At 34.6% G+C, this 19,665-nt stretch overlaps 1 protein-coding gene across 1 annotated transcript; it reads left to right on the top strand.

The window, feature by feature from the left end:
- The first annotated feature begins 2,819 nt into the window (after positions 1-2,819).
- On the top strand, positions 2,820-19,431 carry LOC136973388 (TATA box-binding protein-associated factor RNA polymerase I subunit A-like). The gene is made up of 12 exons (XM_067268112.1): positions 2,820-2,936; positions 6,253-6,337; positions 6,409-6,542; positions 7,633-7,697; positions 7,762-7,867; positions 7,926-8,055; positions 10,793-10,920; positions 11,008-11,160; positions 14,136-14,202; positions 14,277-14,388; positions 15,737-15,897; positions 19,191-19,431. The coding sequence occupies exons 1-12, from the start codon at positions 2,841-2,843 to the stop codon at positions 19,301-19,303; spliced, it is 1,350 nt and encodes a 449-aa protein (XP_067124213.1). The 5' UTR covers positions 2,820-2,840; the 3' UTR covers positions 19,304-19,431.
- The last annotated feature ends 234 nt before the right edge of the window (positions 19,432-19,665 follow it).

Raw genomic sequence — 19,665 nt, 5'->3', positions numbered from 1 at the left:
AAACATTAAAGGTAGCTGTTTTTTTTGTAACTCTTTCCGCCCTGTGGGCACTAAGAGGGCCTCTTATAGCAAGCCCATTATGGGTTAGGCCAGACCCACAATGGGGCGGCCGGGTGGTGAGGGACGGGGACCAACATATTTGGACGGACCACCCCCGAAAAATTCCTGGGGGATTTTTCGACCCGTCCGGATTCGATCACGGGTCTCCCAGGGCGGCAGGCTGATAACCTTGACCCCTCGGCCATCCGGCCGCTAAAGGCAGCTGTTTGTGAGAAGCGAGAAAAAATTGCAATCGCTACTAATAATTTGTCACACTGGCTGTCGATAACATATTGCAACATTCGTAAAGCGATAAAATTTTTTTCATTTTTAATTATTTTCTTTCTGTGAGCAGTACTAAAAGGATCTTTCTCCAAACCATCATGGGTTAGGCCAGGTGCACAATGGAGGCCATTATGTGGTGAGAGACAGTCGAGGTAGTCAGAGCGTCTTTTTACCATTCCGGGAGATCCAGGATAGAATCCGGGCAAACAACTTCAGGAATGATGGGTGATCTGCATCAAATATGTCGGGTCCCGCCTCTCAATATTTCGGCAACTCCACTGTGGGCCAAGCCATATCCATTATGGTCATGATAAAAGGCTCTCTTAGTGAACACAGAGAGACAAAAAGCACCGAAAATTTCTCTGAATTATTTCTTTAGGAACGTAACATTAATCTCTCACCAACTCTTGCCTACTAGTGTCTGTTCTTTCTTGCCATTGGAACTAATATTTGTATTTGTTGATCTTCGAGCTGACTCAAAATTTCGTCATTGAAATTGCGTATTTATTATATTACGTTTAACATAACCAGAAGAAAGAAATACTTATAAGAGCGAGAATTGGACAATTAATTACTTTTGTTAACTCTTTCCGCCCTGCGGGTATTAGGAAGGTCTCTTTTAGCAATCCCATTGTGGGTTCAGTAAAGCCCCATTGGGGGCCTGGTCGAACACACAATGGCTTGCAAAAAGACGGGGTCTGACATATCCGGATGACTACTCGCTCGAAAATTTCCTGGGGATTTTTTGAACCATCTTGATTCGATCCCGAGTACCCCTGAGCGGTAGGCTGCAACTTTGACAGCTCGGTTATCCGGCCTTCGCTATATTTTGTATTAGTAGAAGCATAATGGCATTTCGACAGAACGTTTATTTGTACGAATTTTCTTTGAACATAAATTTGGGCATTTTATCAGTCGGTCTGAAAGTACAGTATAGCAGTTAGCAGTCTCGAAGAGTAAGAAAACAGTATACCTTATAATCGAGAATATACAGTAGTAGCCAAAATTCTCCGAAAATTTAGTAGCCCTGTAGCGATGGGAGGGAAGACACAAAATATCAATGAGACATTGACATTTTGTGTCTTTATGGCAATTTTGTGGCAATACTTATAAAAATGGTGATTGTGAATTGGAGTTTTTCAATAATTAACGGTTGTTTCGAAAATAAGGCGTATGTCTGAAATTGTTGTATAACGATAATTTCAGACATTTAACAAAAAAGCATTCTTTACTGGTACTTTTGGAAGCTAATAGAAAACCATGAATAGTTTCCTTTGAGAGTTTTTTGTTAATATTCGCAGTGGCGTAGCGTAGTGGGGGGCGGCAGGAGCGGCCCGCCCCGGGCGGCACTTTTAGGGGGCGGCATTTTTTCACAATAAATAATAATAATATCTTATAAAAATTTGAACCATTTCATTTCATATTTTTGTCGCACCTACGATTCGGACCGATTGAAATGAGCACGGAATTTTTCATTACTTATTCTGTGACGAAACTGGAGAATCCCCTTTCTTTAAATGAATGTATAATAATGACATCTTGCTCATTGTAGCGACTGACAACACCGTCTGTACTGACTTGTAGGGATTCTCCGTATTTTATTTAATTAATAAGTCGTCCAGTTGGTATTTGAAGAACTGTTAATATAGTGTTTAAGCATTACTATAGTTTTGGGGGATGTGGAGCGAGCCCCCACACCCCCTAAAACTATATGACATCGAGTACTCTATAAACAGTTAAGTGGGCTACTCGAAACCGGAATAGTTAAATACGATAGTCTTAGCGGAGCGCGCGGCGCGACTCGCGATCGCTTGCGGCTGATTTCGGATAGGTATATCTGGCAAAGGGTCACATTTAGAGGTAGGGTTCCTTTGACTTCTTTTTTTCTCCAACAGTCCAAAATTCACGTCTGCAATTGTACCGTTTATCAACCATGATAACAAATCGCGAATCAATTTCGAAATTAGCCGCGCGATGCGAGACGTAGAACTTGCGTTTACGACGACGTAGACGAAGTTTTAATGCTCTTAATAAGCGTGAAGCATATTACGAAGAAAGAATAGTTTTTAATTGTTCTGTGCAACAACAGAGTCCTGTCGGTCGTCTATCTAATACCTATCGGGGGAATATTTTTGAATTAAAATAACGTTACTTCCGCTTTGCAACGGAAGTTTGTATATAGTTGCGCAGGGCCTCTTACCCCTACGGTTTCATCTATCTAACTGTGTACTGCAGATTAAGGAACGATAGACAGAATACGACAGTGAGAATGTATACAATTTTTTTCAAACTGAAGCCCAAAACGTGAAACTTCCCTACAGCGAATTTTTTTCGAGATTTAGCGACTTCGTTATATGGAACATTGACTGTAAATTCAAATATATATATATATATATACGCCAAATAGCATGCTTTCTAAGCATGCAAAAATTTTTAACTTTTTGTCGCCCAGGGAACCGTCGGCCATTTTGAATCAGCCCTGTCGCGTTTTTATCAGCCTGTGACGTTTTCATTATATGGCAACACTGCTGTGTTTTCTACAATTCAAAGCCATGAATTTTCACGATTATCGTATTATTCCTTTAACAGACAAAGATAGCATAAATAAATTGGTAATTATATAAATTATGTTGCTAAATTAAATTAAGATTAAGGCTAATGAAGTGTTTTCAGAAGGTGAAATTGACAGTCTAACGAGTTCGTTCAGCACGTGACTTAGTCGCGTGGCTTGGCGCTAGAAGACAGACTGACAAACTGACTTAATTGATAAACCGTTACGTCTTACACAAGATTTTCCGATCGGCAGAATTTAGTACTTATTCCTTTATAATTAATGACTGAATTAATGTATACTGCAGCAATTGACATTCGCACGAATGCATAGATGTGTTAGTAATTGCGGCGCGTCACTTCGCGACGTGGCGCGTGAAAGTCGCGCCTCAAAGATCACGTGTTAAACTAACACATTAGCTTATAAAACTAAAAACTTAAGTTCTTAATGAGAAATCGTTGGTGAAACTTTAAAGCATTTGATAAAAGTTATTGATAAATCTAATTTATAAAAAAAATAAATAAAAGTAAGGGCAAAAAAGACAAAAAAGTTGAAATTTAAAGATTTTAATGCTTCTATTTATGTATTTATCATCATAAACTTAAGCAGAGAGAACAGAATTATGTTAACTCCTGCTCTTGTTGATGAGAGTTTGCTTATCATCAGGAGCAAGTAGTTATTTCTGTTCTTTGAACTCTAAAAGAACCTGAAAAAAACCCATCTTAGTGCCCACAGATCCAGCCAGGCCCACAATGGGGTGACTGGGTAGCGAGGGATGGGACCCAACATATTGAGGACAGACCACCCCTAAAAAATTCCTGAGATTTTTTTCAATTGCCCAGATTTGATTTCAGGAACACCAGAGTGGCAAGCTGATTTCTGAGTTGCCTTGGCCATCCGGCCATCCAGTCTGAAAATACTAGACATAAATATAAACATCCGCATCAAACCCAATACATAGCAATAATATGTATTGTGTTGCTGAGACTTGACAGTTTCATTTACTTGGAGCAAAAACATTTTTGGGCTGTAAATCATTGTGAGCAACTAGAAACATAATGCTCAATAGCAGTAGTAATGTGGCAATCTTATCTCAATCTTTGTGTCGAATCCTGATTTGGGGCTGTCGAGAGGGATTAGCAGTGGCGTAGTGTAGTGGGGGCGGCAGGGGCGGCCCGCCCCGGGCGGTACTTATAGCGGGCGGCAAAATTTCACAATAAATAATAATATCTTGTAAAAATACCTAAATAAGGGTGCGGCGAAATTTTCCTCCGCCCCGGGCACTGACACCCACACTACACCACTGGGGATTAGCTGGGGATTTTTCTCCGAGCCTGGAGAAAACTTAGAGATATGTAGTAACAAATCCTACCCCTTGTAAAATTAATGTTATTTTTACAAATAGAAAATAAAACCATTAAGACTACTTTTTATTAATAAACATGTGTTTATTAATAAGAACCTACTCATCCTCGGGCTCCATATAAGCTCTCGACATGTCCTGCTTCCAATGATGGACGTACATCCTGAAACACCTATGACTTCTAAAAAGTTTTTGTTACAAGGAATAAATTGGAATTGAATTACTTCCATAGTGCTTCAGGCATAACATAACATGAAACAAAAGAACAGCTTCTCTTTTTTCCATTTAAAGTTACTTTTATGCTCTAAAATAGTTTATAAACCTACCAAATCAATGTATACAAATTTCTATTAATAAAATGAAATCAATGGAGTGATGTCTGAGGACTTTCGAGTTCCACTATAACAGAGGTGACTTGTGACCATTGTCATGTTAGAAGCCCTATACGGTGTATCAGAAATATGTGAGAGCTGCATCTTATATTCGAATGGTATTATATATATAAGATACTATTTCAATATAAGATGCAGCTCTCATATATTTCTTATATATATAGGGGTCCGACATACAGGAACCGCAATAAAGGTCTAGAAGAGCCACATGTAGCTCACAAGATGTAGTTTGGCCAATGGCACAATAAGATCATAGTAGCTAATTTAATAACTAAAATGCATAGTAAAATTTTTGACATATGCTATAAAATAAATATAAGTTATTGTTCTAATTGTACAATGTTCTATTGTTCTTTGTTTAAACATTTCTGTTACACAAATACAGATGACAAAACACATACAATTAAAAAATGTTTAAAGTAATAAATATAATTTGTTGTGAAACCGTGTTTTATTATTCTAGAAGTGTTGAACACGAGATCGTGTTAGTAACAATCACATGGCTTTTTCCACCTTTATTTATAGTATTTTCCTTACACGTTTCGGGCTTTGTGCCCCTCATCAGTCAACAGTTTTCTCCAGTATGGCACTTGCACACTGTAAGTTTGTATATTGCAAACCCGACAACGAGAAGGTTATCAAGATGTAGTAAATTTTTGACATTATTGATTATTTTCTTTCTCCCATCAGAGACGGTTAGTGTATGTTTTCCAAGCTCATTAAGCACTTCCATTGGCACATTTATGTTGGCATGAATTTTGGAATTTCCTTTAGACAAATTTCTAGACGAATCTTTCGAGTATAACAACAGTTTTCTCCAGTGCCATACTGGAGAAAACTGTTGACTGATGAGGGGCACAAGGCCCGAAATGTGTAAGGAAAATACCGTAAATAAAGGTTGAAAAAGCCATGTGATTGTTACTAACATGATCTCATGTTTAATAAATATAAATTAAACAGGGCAATTATTTTAATTAGTAAGCATAGCCCATAAATTTGTACCACTTAGGCTATGATTTATATTGTACAGATGGGTCAAAATTTACAATATATATGCCAGATGCTGGATTAGTAATTTCCAGGTCATTGTTTTGGATGCTGTGGTGCTAAAGATCTCGGACACTCAATAGGGTACTCCAAATAAATCTCAATACGGAACCTACTCGTGGGTACTACCAAACGTATTTTGACAGCCAGATTGCCGTGAAGTTGTGGCAGCATAGCACTCTGGGGAACCTGGGATCAAATCTGGACTTATCGAACTGCAGAAATTTTTCGGGGATGGTCCATCTGGATATGTTGGAGCCTGTGTCTTAACACCCAGTCACTCCATTGTGGGCCTGGCCAAACCCATAATGGGACTGCTAAAAATGCCCTCTTAGTGCTCGCAGGATGGAAAGAGTTTAAAAAATATCTCAATAGGGTACTATTTTTATTTGGAAGGCATTTGAAAGCTGCAACATATGGACCATCTGAAGTAATGCATTATACTTTGAAATTTTTATTGTTATTAACAAACTTTTAAACTTCATAACTTTGTTTAATTAAGATATTAATTTAATTTCGATATTTGATATGTTAAAAGTTATAATTGCAAATTACATTTTTTTTTTTTTTAATAGACAGAAACCGTGAAATTCTTGAATGCTGCCTTTGAAAATCCTGCTAAGTATCTAAGAACAGACAATCTTAGTCAATATTCAGAAAGTTTGTATCTATAATAATAAGTAATATGTTATACAATTATTATTATTAAATTATTTGATTGTTTTCCTTAGCTAAAGTATGTTTCAAGTCGAAACACATACGGAAGATGCTTAAGAAATGTATTGTGAAACACCAGTACGTCAAAGCTGCCAAAATATTAGAATGTTTGTCTTACGAAACAGATAGTCCTCAACTCATATTTAAGGTAATTTATGGTTTTACTGCTTATTAAAAATGTAAAAGATATCTAAAAGATGATAGCATTTAATTTTGTAACAATAGAAACACATTAAGTTCTGTTAAAATTTACAGTCTACATTATCTGAAGACAAATTCTTCAGTTTGTCTTCAGATTATTACCATAGGAAATGCCTTAAACAAAAATGGTGGCTCTGTAACAGAGAAAGTATTTTGCATTCTGCAGTTTGCAAAGTCAGAATCACTTGTTATTATGCAATACAAACAATCTGTGGGAGCTATAGAATTGTGGGAAGAGTGACAATGGATATGTCGTAGAGAGCTTAGGAAGAATTTGAGTTTTGGTTGGATGTGTGCCATGTGACACGAGGTGCAAACATCGAGAAACTGTAATAAGCAAATGTGAAACTTGGATGATTTTCCAATGGTTTAGCATACATTATGACATTCTCAGCTCGTACAGAGTCTTCAAAATGAATGCTATGGTAGCATTTAGCATTCTTTTTTTACAGCATTAAATGTGACAAGACTTTATAACATGTTAAATGTAGACCTATAAATTTCCACTGTCATTCATCTGTCTGTTCTTTCTTAATCTTGAGAATGGAGTTAGATAGAAGACCAACATGACTTTGTTGTTAACAGGAGAAGTATGATGTACAGTACAGGGGCAAGACACTACTAAAAATGGAGGACATTGTGATGAAGAATTGCAGTCCAGTATTGTCACAATGTCACAATAAATAATTGCTTGTTGAAATTTCCTTTTCACTGCTAATGAATGTGGCTAAAATTCAGTTGTTTGTACGATATTGAGGGATCAAATGAAAAGTTTACTTTTAGCAATAGACTTTAGCAAATACCTTACCAGAATTCAGATGCATAGTAGGATAGTAATTCTGCTAAGTGTTATAAGAAATACAAATTTTGAACATTCGTTTAATACAGACTCGAGAGATAACTAAATAAATAAATCATGGAGTTGACGGCACATGCATTAACTCTCGGCAGTAACGAGTCTACTCTTTACAAGCAAACTTTTCATTGGATCATCCTGTATTATTTTTTACCTTATTATTTTGATATATATTATTTAGGCAGGATTTCAAACTCTAGAAAATCATCCGAATACAACACAAGATACTATTCTACAGTTTGTAAGGTAAGCTTTTTCTCATCTCTATCTTTTATTTTTATTATATAGCATAATTAATAATTTTTTCTAGACATCTTCTGTGTCTCCATTGTTTATATAAAAGTGAAATTGTTCTTGAATGTGTTGTCTATCTAATAAAGCACAACAGATTTCAGGAAGCTCAACAACAACTACAGGTATGTTAATTTGTTTATATTATATTATATTCTATATTAATTATTTAATATTTTACAGGCCTTCGGGACAAATAAAGCTAGACAATCATTAAGAACCGATCCTTTAATTGAAGAAATATTATGTGGATATAATGGATTATTGCACTATATTGAATGGGCTCAAAAGAAAGTAAAAATTGATCGAATTGGTATGTATATTAATTACCAATTTTGGTACAGTTTAATGTCTAGACTAAAAATGCCAAGACTAAAAAATGTGTGCCAAATCCAGAGCAACACGAAAGCAATGTTGTTCTAGTTTTTAGACATCAAAAGACTTGTCCACAAGGAATTTGTCCCATAAAGACAGACAGTGAATGGGCTGTTTTACTGTGGTGTTCTGAGGCATCTTAGAGAATGGGTTTGACAGAAATGTCTTCAGATATGAAACAAATCATGGGTGTTGCATTGTGACAAAGCACCAGCCCATTCTTTCTCATTACGCATAGGTTTTTAATTTCTACAAACACGACTGTCATTTCCTATCTCCTTATTCACCAACTTAATCCCCTTGTGATTATTTTTTATTCCCAAAAATGGAGCTGAAGGGAAAAAGATTTGAGATAGTAGATGAGATTAAGAGCATAACATGGGATACACTGAAGGAATTGACAGAAAATAACTTTTATGGGTGTTTCCAAGTATTAAAATCACATTGGGACCAGTGCATCAATGCAGCGGGAGACTATTTTTAAAGAGATGAAGTCAGTTAATTTGTCGTGTAAATGTATAATTTTTAATAATGAATTCTGGGAACTTTTGGCTCATACTACATACAGTCTAAGTTAAGTTTCCGAATACTACAATCAAGCAAAAGCAGACAGTTTAGGAGAATGTAGAATGTGAAAAGGACATTTAACTTTCTTTTAATTTATAATACTTAAATTATCTGCAAAGGCAAAAATATTGTCTCTGAAAATGAGCTAGCAAGACAATTGGACTCTAAGAAATTAAATTAATAAATTCACTTCAATAAAGTGTAACAATCAAATAAATTAGCAATTGCTAGAAACATAGCTTATGAAGTAAAAGCAAAAACTATCCAACATTTACTTAAAAGAGTATGCTTTCACTTGAAATTGATATGAATAAATATTGATTATCATTCTTTCTTCAGTGTGTATGTTGTTAACTGCCATTTTTTCCATGGTTTTCTGGTCTTGTATGGCGTGAGCAGCCACTGGGCTACACCATATTCTTCATCCCCTAACATCAATATATTTCACAATAGTTTCATGATTTGTGGCACATTGCATCACTCTCCAGATAAAGCTGTCATGGACAGATGTAGGTTAATGCACATCGATGCTTGTGAAATATTCCTTCATATTATAAGTTCCTAGTACATTGATGATGGGAAACTTTCCAACCAGTGTGGTTACACTCCAAAACTTTTGGTTTGCAAATTTATGCATGGCATTGGATCACATGCATATTATTTCATAACTAATTATGCACCTGTGAAAACCCAAAAAGCTGTATCCTGTAATATGGTGTTAACATGTATACATCTTGTTTAAAATCACTTATTTACAGTTAAAATACCTTTTCAGTTTAAACTATATTCACAATTAAAAATACCATTTACAGTTAACATTTTTATGACTTTACACCGAACGTCACATAGCACATTCTCTTGATGTCCATGTTAACGAGGTTCTGTTTAATCTCGTTGGCATAATAACACCTTTTAAAAGCACTTATATGATAAATTAATCTTTCTTATTGTTATTACAGGATATCCGGTAGCATAGTGAGGGGGGCAAGGGGGCGTATCATGCACCGGGTGCCACTTGCAGAGGAGCACCCAAATGGTCTCCAAGACAAACTATGTGTGTTTCTGGAGGGGGGCACCAATAAGGTGTCGTGCCCCGGGTGCCAGTTATGTTCGCTACGCCACTGAGGATATTCCAGATGTAATGGTACATTGTAACCTATTATAATATAAAACAATTTGTAGTATAAGAAATTCACGTTTGTTTTATTATGTAGCCGACAGAAGAGGGGCTTATGCCCGAAACGCGTCTTGGCCAAAAGGATATTCCCAAATAAAGATTGATGTCAGAAATGCCCAGTGTCTGTAGAAATGCCCAGTCTGTCTGTCCAAATGTCTGTAGAAAATTCCCTGAAGAGCAGTTAATCGATGAGGACCCCAAAGGTTTCTTCCTCCACTCTTTTTAGCATTTTTAGGCAGCTCTTTTCTACCAATTAAATCCCAGTTTGTACCTCCACACATTAATACAGTACCAACAAATTTTGAACCTTTCAAACAAAATTGTTTCTTTGAATCATCAGACGTTCCTTCTTGTCCATCATCTTCATCAGCTTCTTTGTTGTTGTTGGGTGGAGTAGTGTCATCATCATCGCTTAATTTTTCGTGTTTAAAATCATTTAAATCATCATCATCTTCGTCATTGTCCACTTTTCTCTTCTTTGGTGGCATATTTTAAATATAAATCAAACTACGAACGTTTGGAAATTAAACTAAACCATCCACTTATGGGCCTATTTCAAAGATGTCTACCTTCTTCATCAACCCAAATTATGACCAAATCTAGTCGTGACAGTAAAAACACAATTTTACTCATTATTGGCATTTACAATTTTCTATAAAATGCATCTCTGCCCTCAAAATTAAGCTTATTACTATTTTATAATAATTAAAAATATGATATTTTGTTAAAAAAACTTTTTATAACGGATGTCGCCGGGAAAGTTAAGCAACTCATTGCTGGATTTTTAATATTCGAATGAGATATTCACTTTCTGATGTCAAAAATAATATTGAATTATGCTGAATTATAAAGAATGTATGAGTTAATAATTGTAAGTGTAGTAATTCTTAACATTTATACTTTAGTAATACAATCTTTATTTTTTGTGAAGACGATCCTCTTGATCTTTATTCCGAGGAAGAAGCTACAAATAGATGTGCAGAGAGAGCCTTAAATATATTTCAGAATTTGCTTAAGAATCCAGGACGATGGGATATTTTTATATTAAAAGTCATTGAGGTTTGTCTGTCTATTTTTCTTTTTTTTTTTTATTTCAGTTTATTTTGCCGTTTTTTGAGTTTATTTAATAATATCTGTTTTCTAAAGATTCTAGAAAGTTATGGAAAAATAGATGACATTGAAGATGCATTAGTTCAGTATGCAGAAATTAATCCAGATCATTTGAATGCATATATTTATCTTTTGGAATTCTCCACTAAACATTCATTTCTTGAACATAAGCAAGAAGAATATTTGCAGGTAATTTATGTTAAATTTTATTCATTTGGAGCAAAAACTGTTTGGAAAATTTAAGCACTGTAAGACTACATACTGTGAGACTGCAGATTTTTGTGGGAAAATTTGTGTAAATGAAAGAAAACTTTCCCTTTTTTTTGTTCAAAAATTATTGTAAACAATCACCGATAGAAAAAACTCCTCACGGAGAAACGGAGCAGAGGTCTCTGGTAACTATCAACAGTTAGGTGGGAAAGTTGACACTTAGCTGTCAAGAATTTGCAAGTCACCGTCAACAACCGACTGCTTCCCACACTAACACTATAAAAGCTCGTGTCACTGGAAACTTAGGGCGCTCGCATAGGAAGTTGTTCTTACACTTGTGTCTATTCGTTCTCCTTGCCCAGGAATGAAGTCTTGTCGGAGAAGACCTATAGCAACTCTTCCACATCGTTGGTGACCGCCATACATCGAATTATATCATCCAATCTCACACCAAGGGTTTTTTGTTAGGACCTTTGTAAACTCTCTCTCCCGCAACAGCAATAGGCTTAGCTCATAGCTTCCTGTTTGTTTAGAACTTGTAGAGCTTTATATCTACTTGCATATAACAGCATTTAATCACATAGTATCGTAGAATAGTTGTAATCGCCTTGTATATTATTCTAGTTAGCCAATAAATGTTTTATTCGTTAATCTGTCTCCTGTCGATCCAAGATGCCTGTCGACTTATTGACGCACCTCCCCACTCACTTTTTGCCCTCCTAGCCATCCAATGACAAAGAGATTGGGTTTTGCCAACCCGTGTAGTGTAAGTGGTCAGCGAGGATAAACCCCTGACCCTCTGCCTATGTCACAATACTCTCATTAAGAGTTAAAACAGAATAATATACAGGACCTTCCAAAAAGAATGCTACCGTTTTAGTTTAATGTAATTATGTTAATTATTATCCAAGAGCATTGCAACATATATTAAAACGTTGGAAAACTGTCCAAGTTTCATGTTTGTCCATTACCATTTCTCAATGTGTGCACCTCATGTCACAAGGCAGACATCCAACTGATACTCAAATTCTTCCTACACCTGCTACAGCATATCTGTTGTCACACCTCTCCAGTGGTGTAGCGAACATAACTGGCGCCTGACACTTTATTGGCGCCCCTCTTCCCCCAACAGAAACACATATAGTTTGTCTTGGAGACCATTTAGGTGCCCCTCTGCGAGTGGTGCCTGGTGCATGATACACCCCCTTGCACCCCCCTCACTACGCCACTGCACCTCCCATGACAAACACAATTCTACAGCACCAGCACAATGATGAGTTAGTCCAACTGCACAATGCAAAATGCCTTCTCTGTTGTGGAGTTTTGTTTATGGTGCTTCCTAGATGCAGTAGACAAGAAGACATTTGAATACAGCTGGGAGATGAAACTCAGATGCTTACTGTATCGATTAGTATACATCACATACTTCTTGGATAATAATTAACATAATTACAGTAATTTCAAATGGTACCTTCATTTCTCTTCTTGATTTCTGTTGTTGATATGTAGTCTGGATTTATGTTTAAGGTACTTCCTTCACAAAATGAAATTTACTTTCTAATAACCTCTATCGAATTTTGATGTGTTGAAATTGTAAGATAATGGAAATGTCTATCTTTTTCTTAAATTATCTATTTTAAAAAGCAATAAGTATAAATCCCAGTAAATCAGTTTATTTTGAAATATATTTAAAGTGTTTTTCATTATTTAAAAAACAATAATCTTTAAAAAATTGTAAAATTTCTTAAAAATAAACGAGTTTGTAAAAATAACTCTTTTCCACTGAAGAGGCAAAGAAAATCTTGCGAAATGCATTTGGATATTTTGAATGATAACGCATGGTTGGTGAATAATAAAGTAAGAAGTATTTATTAATTTCCAAGGTGTCCATCTCAGTTCTTAGCTCTTTCGAAGTCGGATAGAAAAGAGTTATTTTTACAAACTCGTTTATTTTTAAGAAATTTTACAATTTTTTAAAGATTATTGTTTTTTAAATATACAATAACCGATCCCATTGCTTGATATTTGTTTAACAAGTGTTTTTCATTATTTTCAATACACGAAAGATTGTCGCAAATCATAGCTTTATAAATACAGGTATGTGCCGCTTTAACAACAGGGATAAATTCCTGTCGAAATACATTATTAAGCAAACAACGTAGAGTGTACTTAGTAAATCTTATATGGTAGCCATCCAATTATTTCACAAGTTTTGTTCACATAGAGAATGTTGAGTCCTAGAAATTATGAATTTCACATACATAATGTGCTGGCTCTTATTACCAAATAAAGTTTACAATTTTTATATGCAAGCTTGTACTTTTGACTCTGAATTAACTTTACCGCAATCTCTGTATAGCTAAATTATAGTTATTTTATTTTTATATCAGTAGTACTGTCTTGTAGGAAGCTCTTTGATACATTTGCGTAAGAGAAAAACAGTGATGTAATTGATGCAACCCCTTAGCAAAGTTTCCAGATAATCGGAAAAGAAACCGAAAACATTTTAGAGCTGGGCAGAGATGAATACCAAAGAAAAAATATATTTGTTGAGATGTAAATCCACGATGCTATTTTGGTAGACAGATAACATACGCTTGAGCTACTCTAGATCCAAGAATATAAATAATTTGGTAATACCTTTGTGAGTGATCCTCTCCGTAATGTAGTTGAACGGGATTGGTGAAGGATAGTGAAATGATACCCTGTTATAAGTGTATAAAAAAGAAAACATTAAGGAAAGGAGAAACATTTTCAGACCTTTATTCAGACCAACTTCAGGCCATGATAAGGTTGAAACAGATACAGGATACACATGATTTATAAGCTTCATATCAGAAAAATTTGATACGAAAAAATACAAACGCGTAATGTTATTATTTATACATAAACTATTAGAACAGTAATAGCTTGAATTTAAATTAAACAATTTAACAAAAACTGTTTTACTGTAGAAAATAAAATCTCTTTGTCCTTCGGATAAAAGGATATTGAACTACGTTTCGCTTATCGAAGAGAAAGGTATTTAAACTGTAACTTTTTTCTTTTTAAAGTTATTTTTAATGATAAAAATGATTAAATTTTACATATTCTAGATGTTAAGAGCAGTGTTGATATACTTCTTGATTATTTAAACTATGCTTCAAACAAGGATGATATTCAAGGATGGACAATGCTTGCGGATATACTGTTACAGATATTAAACAAGTAAGTTGTCGTGAAATAATTAACATAGTAATAACAATGAATATTAAGTATAAACGTTCTAATTTACCAAAGGTGTTTAGATAAATACATTAAAAATTTGTATGCGAAAATGTCATTAAATTTGCTAACCAGATATATAGTGAAATAATCATATTTTGTAACAAATTATTCTAATGGCCATATAACTGAAGCAGTAAAGACTTTCGGCTAATGCTCTGGAGGACTGGGGTTTAAATTCATATCTACAGAAATTTTAATAAACAACTTGATCCAGATATGTTTGGTTTTACCTTTCATCTAGTTGTACCATTGTGAATGTGGCCAAACTTACATTGGGTATGAAAAAAAGTCCTGGTAGTGCCTTCAGGGAAGAAAAAATTCTATGATAAGTTGAATAAAACAATTCTATATATAAATTTTTCAAAAGACTTGTATTATTTATCTGTGCTATTAACATTACGCTATAACTATCGTCGGTTCCTACGGTGCTGGCTGGGGACTTATCAAAGCGCCCTTGTCCTGTAAACTCCCTCATGAGGCGTAATGTTATATATATATTGGAAGATAGAATCGGACCAGAGGTCCGGGTAGTGTAATTGGCAACACATCCTCGGGGTAACTGGCAGTTGTGGGTTCGAGTCTCGCTCCGGACTGATTTTCTTCCAGTAGATCTAAATTATTTAATTAAAAAAATTATAATTATTAAATTTATTAAGAGATGGCACCTAATGTCTCCCTCTAGTATCAAATTGTTTGGTAATTTATTAATATTACAGCCATTATTTAGCCCAATAGCATACGGTAGTGGTTGGCTTTGGTAATACAATGTATCGAGTTTGAGTAGAGTTGTTTGTTTACAAATCTTACTTTATTAGACATTATGGCTAAACATTTGTCCATTTAAGTAATAGCATATAAAAAGAACAGTTTATGTCCATTTTACACAGTAAGAGGCCCTCTTACTGTGTAAAATGGACATAAAGTTACTGTGAACCCAGAATCAAATCCAGATTAGTCAAAATCCCAGGAATTTTTAGAGGTCCATCCCGGATATGTTACGCTCAATCTTTCACCGCCCAGTTACTCCACTATGAGCTTGGTTAAACCCGTAACAGGCCTGAAAAAGGCCCTCTTAGTGCCCACGGGGCAGTGCGGGAATAAGTGAAACTATTACATCGGCTTGTTGAATTGAGAAAATGCATGACATTATGTTACGTTACAATTATGCATAATGATTGTTATACAAATATAGATACTAGAAAGACTTTCTAATTTATAATTTACGAGGTTCTCAAATTATAACCTTTAATATCAATCAATATATTTGCTAATTATTAAGAATTTGCAGTTCGATCAATATTGACTTGGATGATATATGGAGCGAATATGAAAGTTTCTGGCCCAGCTATCAATTTTCTGCACCGGAATTAAATGTTACAGACAGAAATTCTGCAAAATTGGTTTTACTGAAGGCAATAGTTTTGTCCATTTTTGAAGACGTCGAAAATGGTAAAAAATAATTTATTTTGTAGTTTTTTTCTTATTAAAAATCACTATTGTATACAAGAGACATACAATACCTTTAAGTTAGGTTTACACCATCATAGAAATCACTACGAATGAATGAAATGAACAATAATTAAAACAAATTGTTTTCATTGTTATATGTGACACAAACTGGGTTAGAATGTAATTGGTTGAACAGGTTTTGAACACTGTGAAAAATTAATTGCCAAACTTGGATTCATTTGACCAGACATTGAGATATTAGCGAGGTTGAGGCCGAAGTTCTCGACGCGAAAACGTGTACATCGGACGTTCGGCGTTGCCTTCCTGTAAGCCTAGAATGACAATGGTGTTTGGAATGTCAGTGGAATCATGCTCGACATTTCAAACACTAGAGTCAAACTTCTAGGCTTACAGGAAGGCGGCGCTGAATGTCCGATGTACATGTTTTCGCGTTGAAAACTTCGGCCTCAACCTCGCTATTTTCAGGTCCTAACAAACTAGTCAAACAATTACTGAAAGGGGACACACTGACAGATCGTATCTATTTTGTAGTTATGCCAATGAAAACCTAGCTTTATTGGTGTATAAAAGTTAGAAGTGCATAAAATCAATATACGAAAGTGTTTTATCTATTCACTTTGCTTTTTTTTCTTTTAATTAATATCATTAGGAACCAGTCAAAATCAATGGTGTTATTTAGTTAAAACACAATCAATGAGCTCATTTAAATTTTGGCATTCTACACAAAAATCATCAAGCATCATACAGCAAAAGTGATTCTTAATTTTATTTTACTACTTAAATAGACAGTGTAAGAGTTTAATTTTTTAACATTAATAAATTTAGTGTAAAAAGCCTTTTAATTAACACATTATTAGCCAAAAAAAAAACACAGAAATTCACAGTAGGGAGTGGGTAACATGTTCTAATGGTTAAAAAAAAACCAAATTACTGGATGGCATGAGAGCATCCAACATGTTTGTCCCATTAACTTAACATTGTACCTTTACCACTCTGTTATACCTGAACCATTGGACCATCCTCAAATCTCTTTCCAGCAGCATTAACTACAGTGCAAGAGCTTTAATTTGACACACAAACTGTATTTTTTGCCCCAGCTGTTTACTCAAATTAAGTCTTACAGACAGCTTTAATAACTTTAACACAAGAAAATTCTAATATTTAAAGAGGGAATTCTGTAAAAGTAAAAATTAATTTTAATTCTTTTATTATAGAAAACATATTGGTAATCTTGATCTCCTTTACTCGTTATATTTTAAAAAGGTCTTTAAAAATCCCATGTAGACTTCATCTACGTGTGAGCTCTCAAATTGGAACTCCATACACTAAATTAGGGAATGGCTATACACAATTGATGAAAAATGAGTAATTATTTATTCTGACATCATCACAATGCCAGAGTGCAATTTTTAATCATATTTTTTATATTTATTTAATTTAAAATACAGTTGATTCCGTTTAATTGGGCCGCCAGATAAATGGGGCAGCCGCTTTATTGGGCCAAATCTCAAAGAACGAAAACCAAACTAATAAATTAATACAAATTTAAATGCTTGATTGGGACGGTAGCAAAAAAAGGAATTTAGCAATTTTTGACATATTTTAGGGATCTTCCAAAGATGTCAACACTACATACACTAATGTCACTTAACATAAAATAAGAAAAAGTGAACTTTTAAAGAATTTGCAGGATTTCCCGGGTTAAAAAAACAACTACGATCCCATTTGAGAAACCCTAGTCCCAAAGTTAAGCAGAATCAACTGTATATACCAGGGGTGGGCAAGCAAGAGTTCAGTGGGAGCCGAAATATAGGTTTTGCAAAATGCACGGGAGCCGCACTTCTGTACTGTCGTGGCGGATAGTATGGTAAGGTGCATGATTTTATTATATAATATAAAACAAATATTGAATTTTTTAATAAACATATTTTCACAAAATTATAAAAATAAAATTGTAATAATAATAATAATAATAATAAAAAACAGAAATTAACACTTTCAGCAAGAGCTGCACGTAACTCAAAAAGAGCCGCATTTGCCCATGCCTGGTATATACTCTTGATTTTAGTAGTGCCTTGCCCCTGTACATCATACTTTTCCTGTTAACAACACCGGTCATCTGACTAACTCCATCTGGAGAAAATTTTTTAATTGAAATAACGTGTTTTCTGATTCAAACTGGAAGTTCTTACACGGTTAATTGGAGCTCCTGCCCTTAAGCTTTCCGTATCTGGTCTCACCTTTCATCTAACTCCATTCTCGAGATTAAGGAATTGCAGTCCAATCATTTATAATCCTCTATTCATTCTTAATATTCAAGTAAATGTAGACCAAGTACAAATGTACAGTGACTGGAATCCTTTTAAAGTCCTTATTAACAAAATAAATTTCTCCCTTTATATGACTTTTTAAAAAGTTTTTGACAAATGTCACTTATTTGCATATCAAGAATGAATAGAACAGTGTTTCCCAAACTTTTGTATTCCTCCTCAAATTTTCATAAGTATACTGTGGAGTGTCCCTTGTCAACAAAAATTATTTTGCAAATTATCCAAATGCAGCACTTATACGTTAAAATAATTTGTTACTACACTTTTTCATAGTGTAGATTGTGTGTTAATAGTACATAGCCGAAAACCAACACATACTCTCTGAAGACAATTTGGGTACCACTTTGGAAAACGCTGACTAGAGAGGATTATGGATTGCCATCATTTGTTATAGACATTTTCAAAAGTGAGCATCAGACAGGCACAAAACATGGGAATGGAAACTGCATGTTAGATATAGTCATGGCAAATTCTTCCAATGCGCAACGAGTTCTGTCCTGGACATAAATGTGTATTTCTTATTCTGTCTCTACTTCTCACAATTTACTGCTTTGTGACGTGATTAGTAGTATCGACAGGAATCAAATACCGACAAATTAGCATTTCACACTTTATATTTACGTATGCAGGGTGTTCTTTTGTACTAAGTCAGTCATGCTCCAGACTTCCTGTATTTGCATTATTGAGATAGGAATGCTAACTTTTAAATTTTACTATCAGGGTTGCTGCAGGTGGTATATACTTGTAGCACATAGTTGCTTTACTATACATCACATTCATAGCTGTAGCTATTTGCATTTTTGGGTGAGTGCATAAGAACTTTACTATGTACCCTGCATATGTATAGTCCACTTTGAGTCCATATTAATAGTTTATTAAGTGTAAATACGATTAAAATAAAGAAAATGCTGACATTAATTTCCAAATTTTATTTTATTGCAGGTCATCCCTACTTAGAAACGGCATCTGAGAAATTAAACGAGTCTCCATTTCACGATCTCTGTTCAGAATTTAATGACGTTATCACGCACGTGAAGAATTTGAAGAAAAGTTGATTAAAAATTAATTAGTATTTTTAAATTATTAATTTTATTTTGATAATTACACTGTTACAAGATATTTGTTTTCTAAATTTTGTATAAAAATAAATATATAAAGAGGTTTGTTATGTTCAAATTAAATACCATCATGTGATCTGATTTTATGTCTTTCTTACATTGTCATATTTTAAATGGCATCTATGGGCTCCTAAGTTTCGATTTCAAAATGTTTCACCCTTTCAACTAGAAAATCAAAATTTATCAGCAGATAATATGGAAACAATGTCAGACTCTCACCACAGCTTTCCTGAGATTATGGGCCCCAACACATGTTCTCTATACCTTATAGGAAACAATCCTTAATAAAGAATATAAAT

The sequence above is a fragment of the Centruroides vittatus genome, unplaced genomic scaffold (genome assembly GCF_030686945.1).
Source record: "Centruroides vittatus isolate TY-2023 unplaced genomic scaffold, ASM3068694v2 contig_3166, whole genome shotgun sequence".
NCBI lineage: Eukaryota > Metazoa > Arthropoda > Arachnida > Scorpiones > Buthidae > Centruroides > Centruroides vittatus.
Note: the sequence above shows the minus strand (reverse complement) of the source record. Positions and strands in the feature narration are given on the sequence as shown.

Excerpts from the sequence above, each read along its gene's own strand:
- LOC136973388 (XM_067268112.1), top strand. The coding sequence starts at position 2,841 with ATGGCAACACTGCTGTGTTTTCTACAATTCAAAGCCATGAATTTTCAC. Across the intron at positions 8,056-10,792 it reads AGTAAAAATTGATCGAATTG|ACGATCCTCTTGATCTTTAT; the intron begins GTATGTATATTA and ends TTTTTTGTGAAG. Across the intron at positions 14,389-15,736 it reads CTGTTACAGATATTAAACAA|TTCGATCAATATTGACTTGG; the intron begins GTAAGTTGTCGT and ends AAGAATTTGCAG.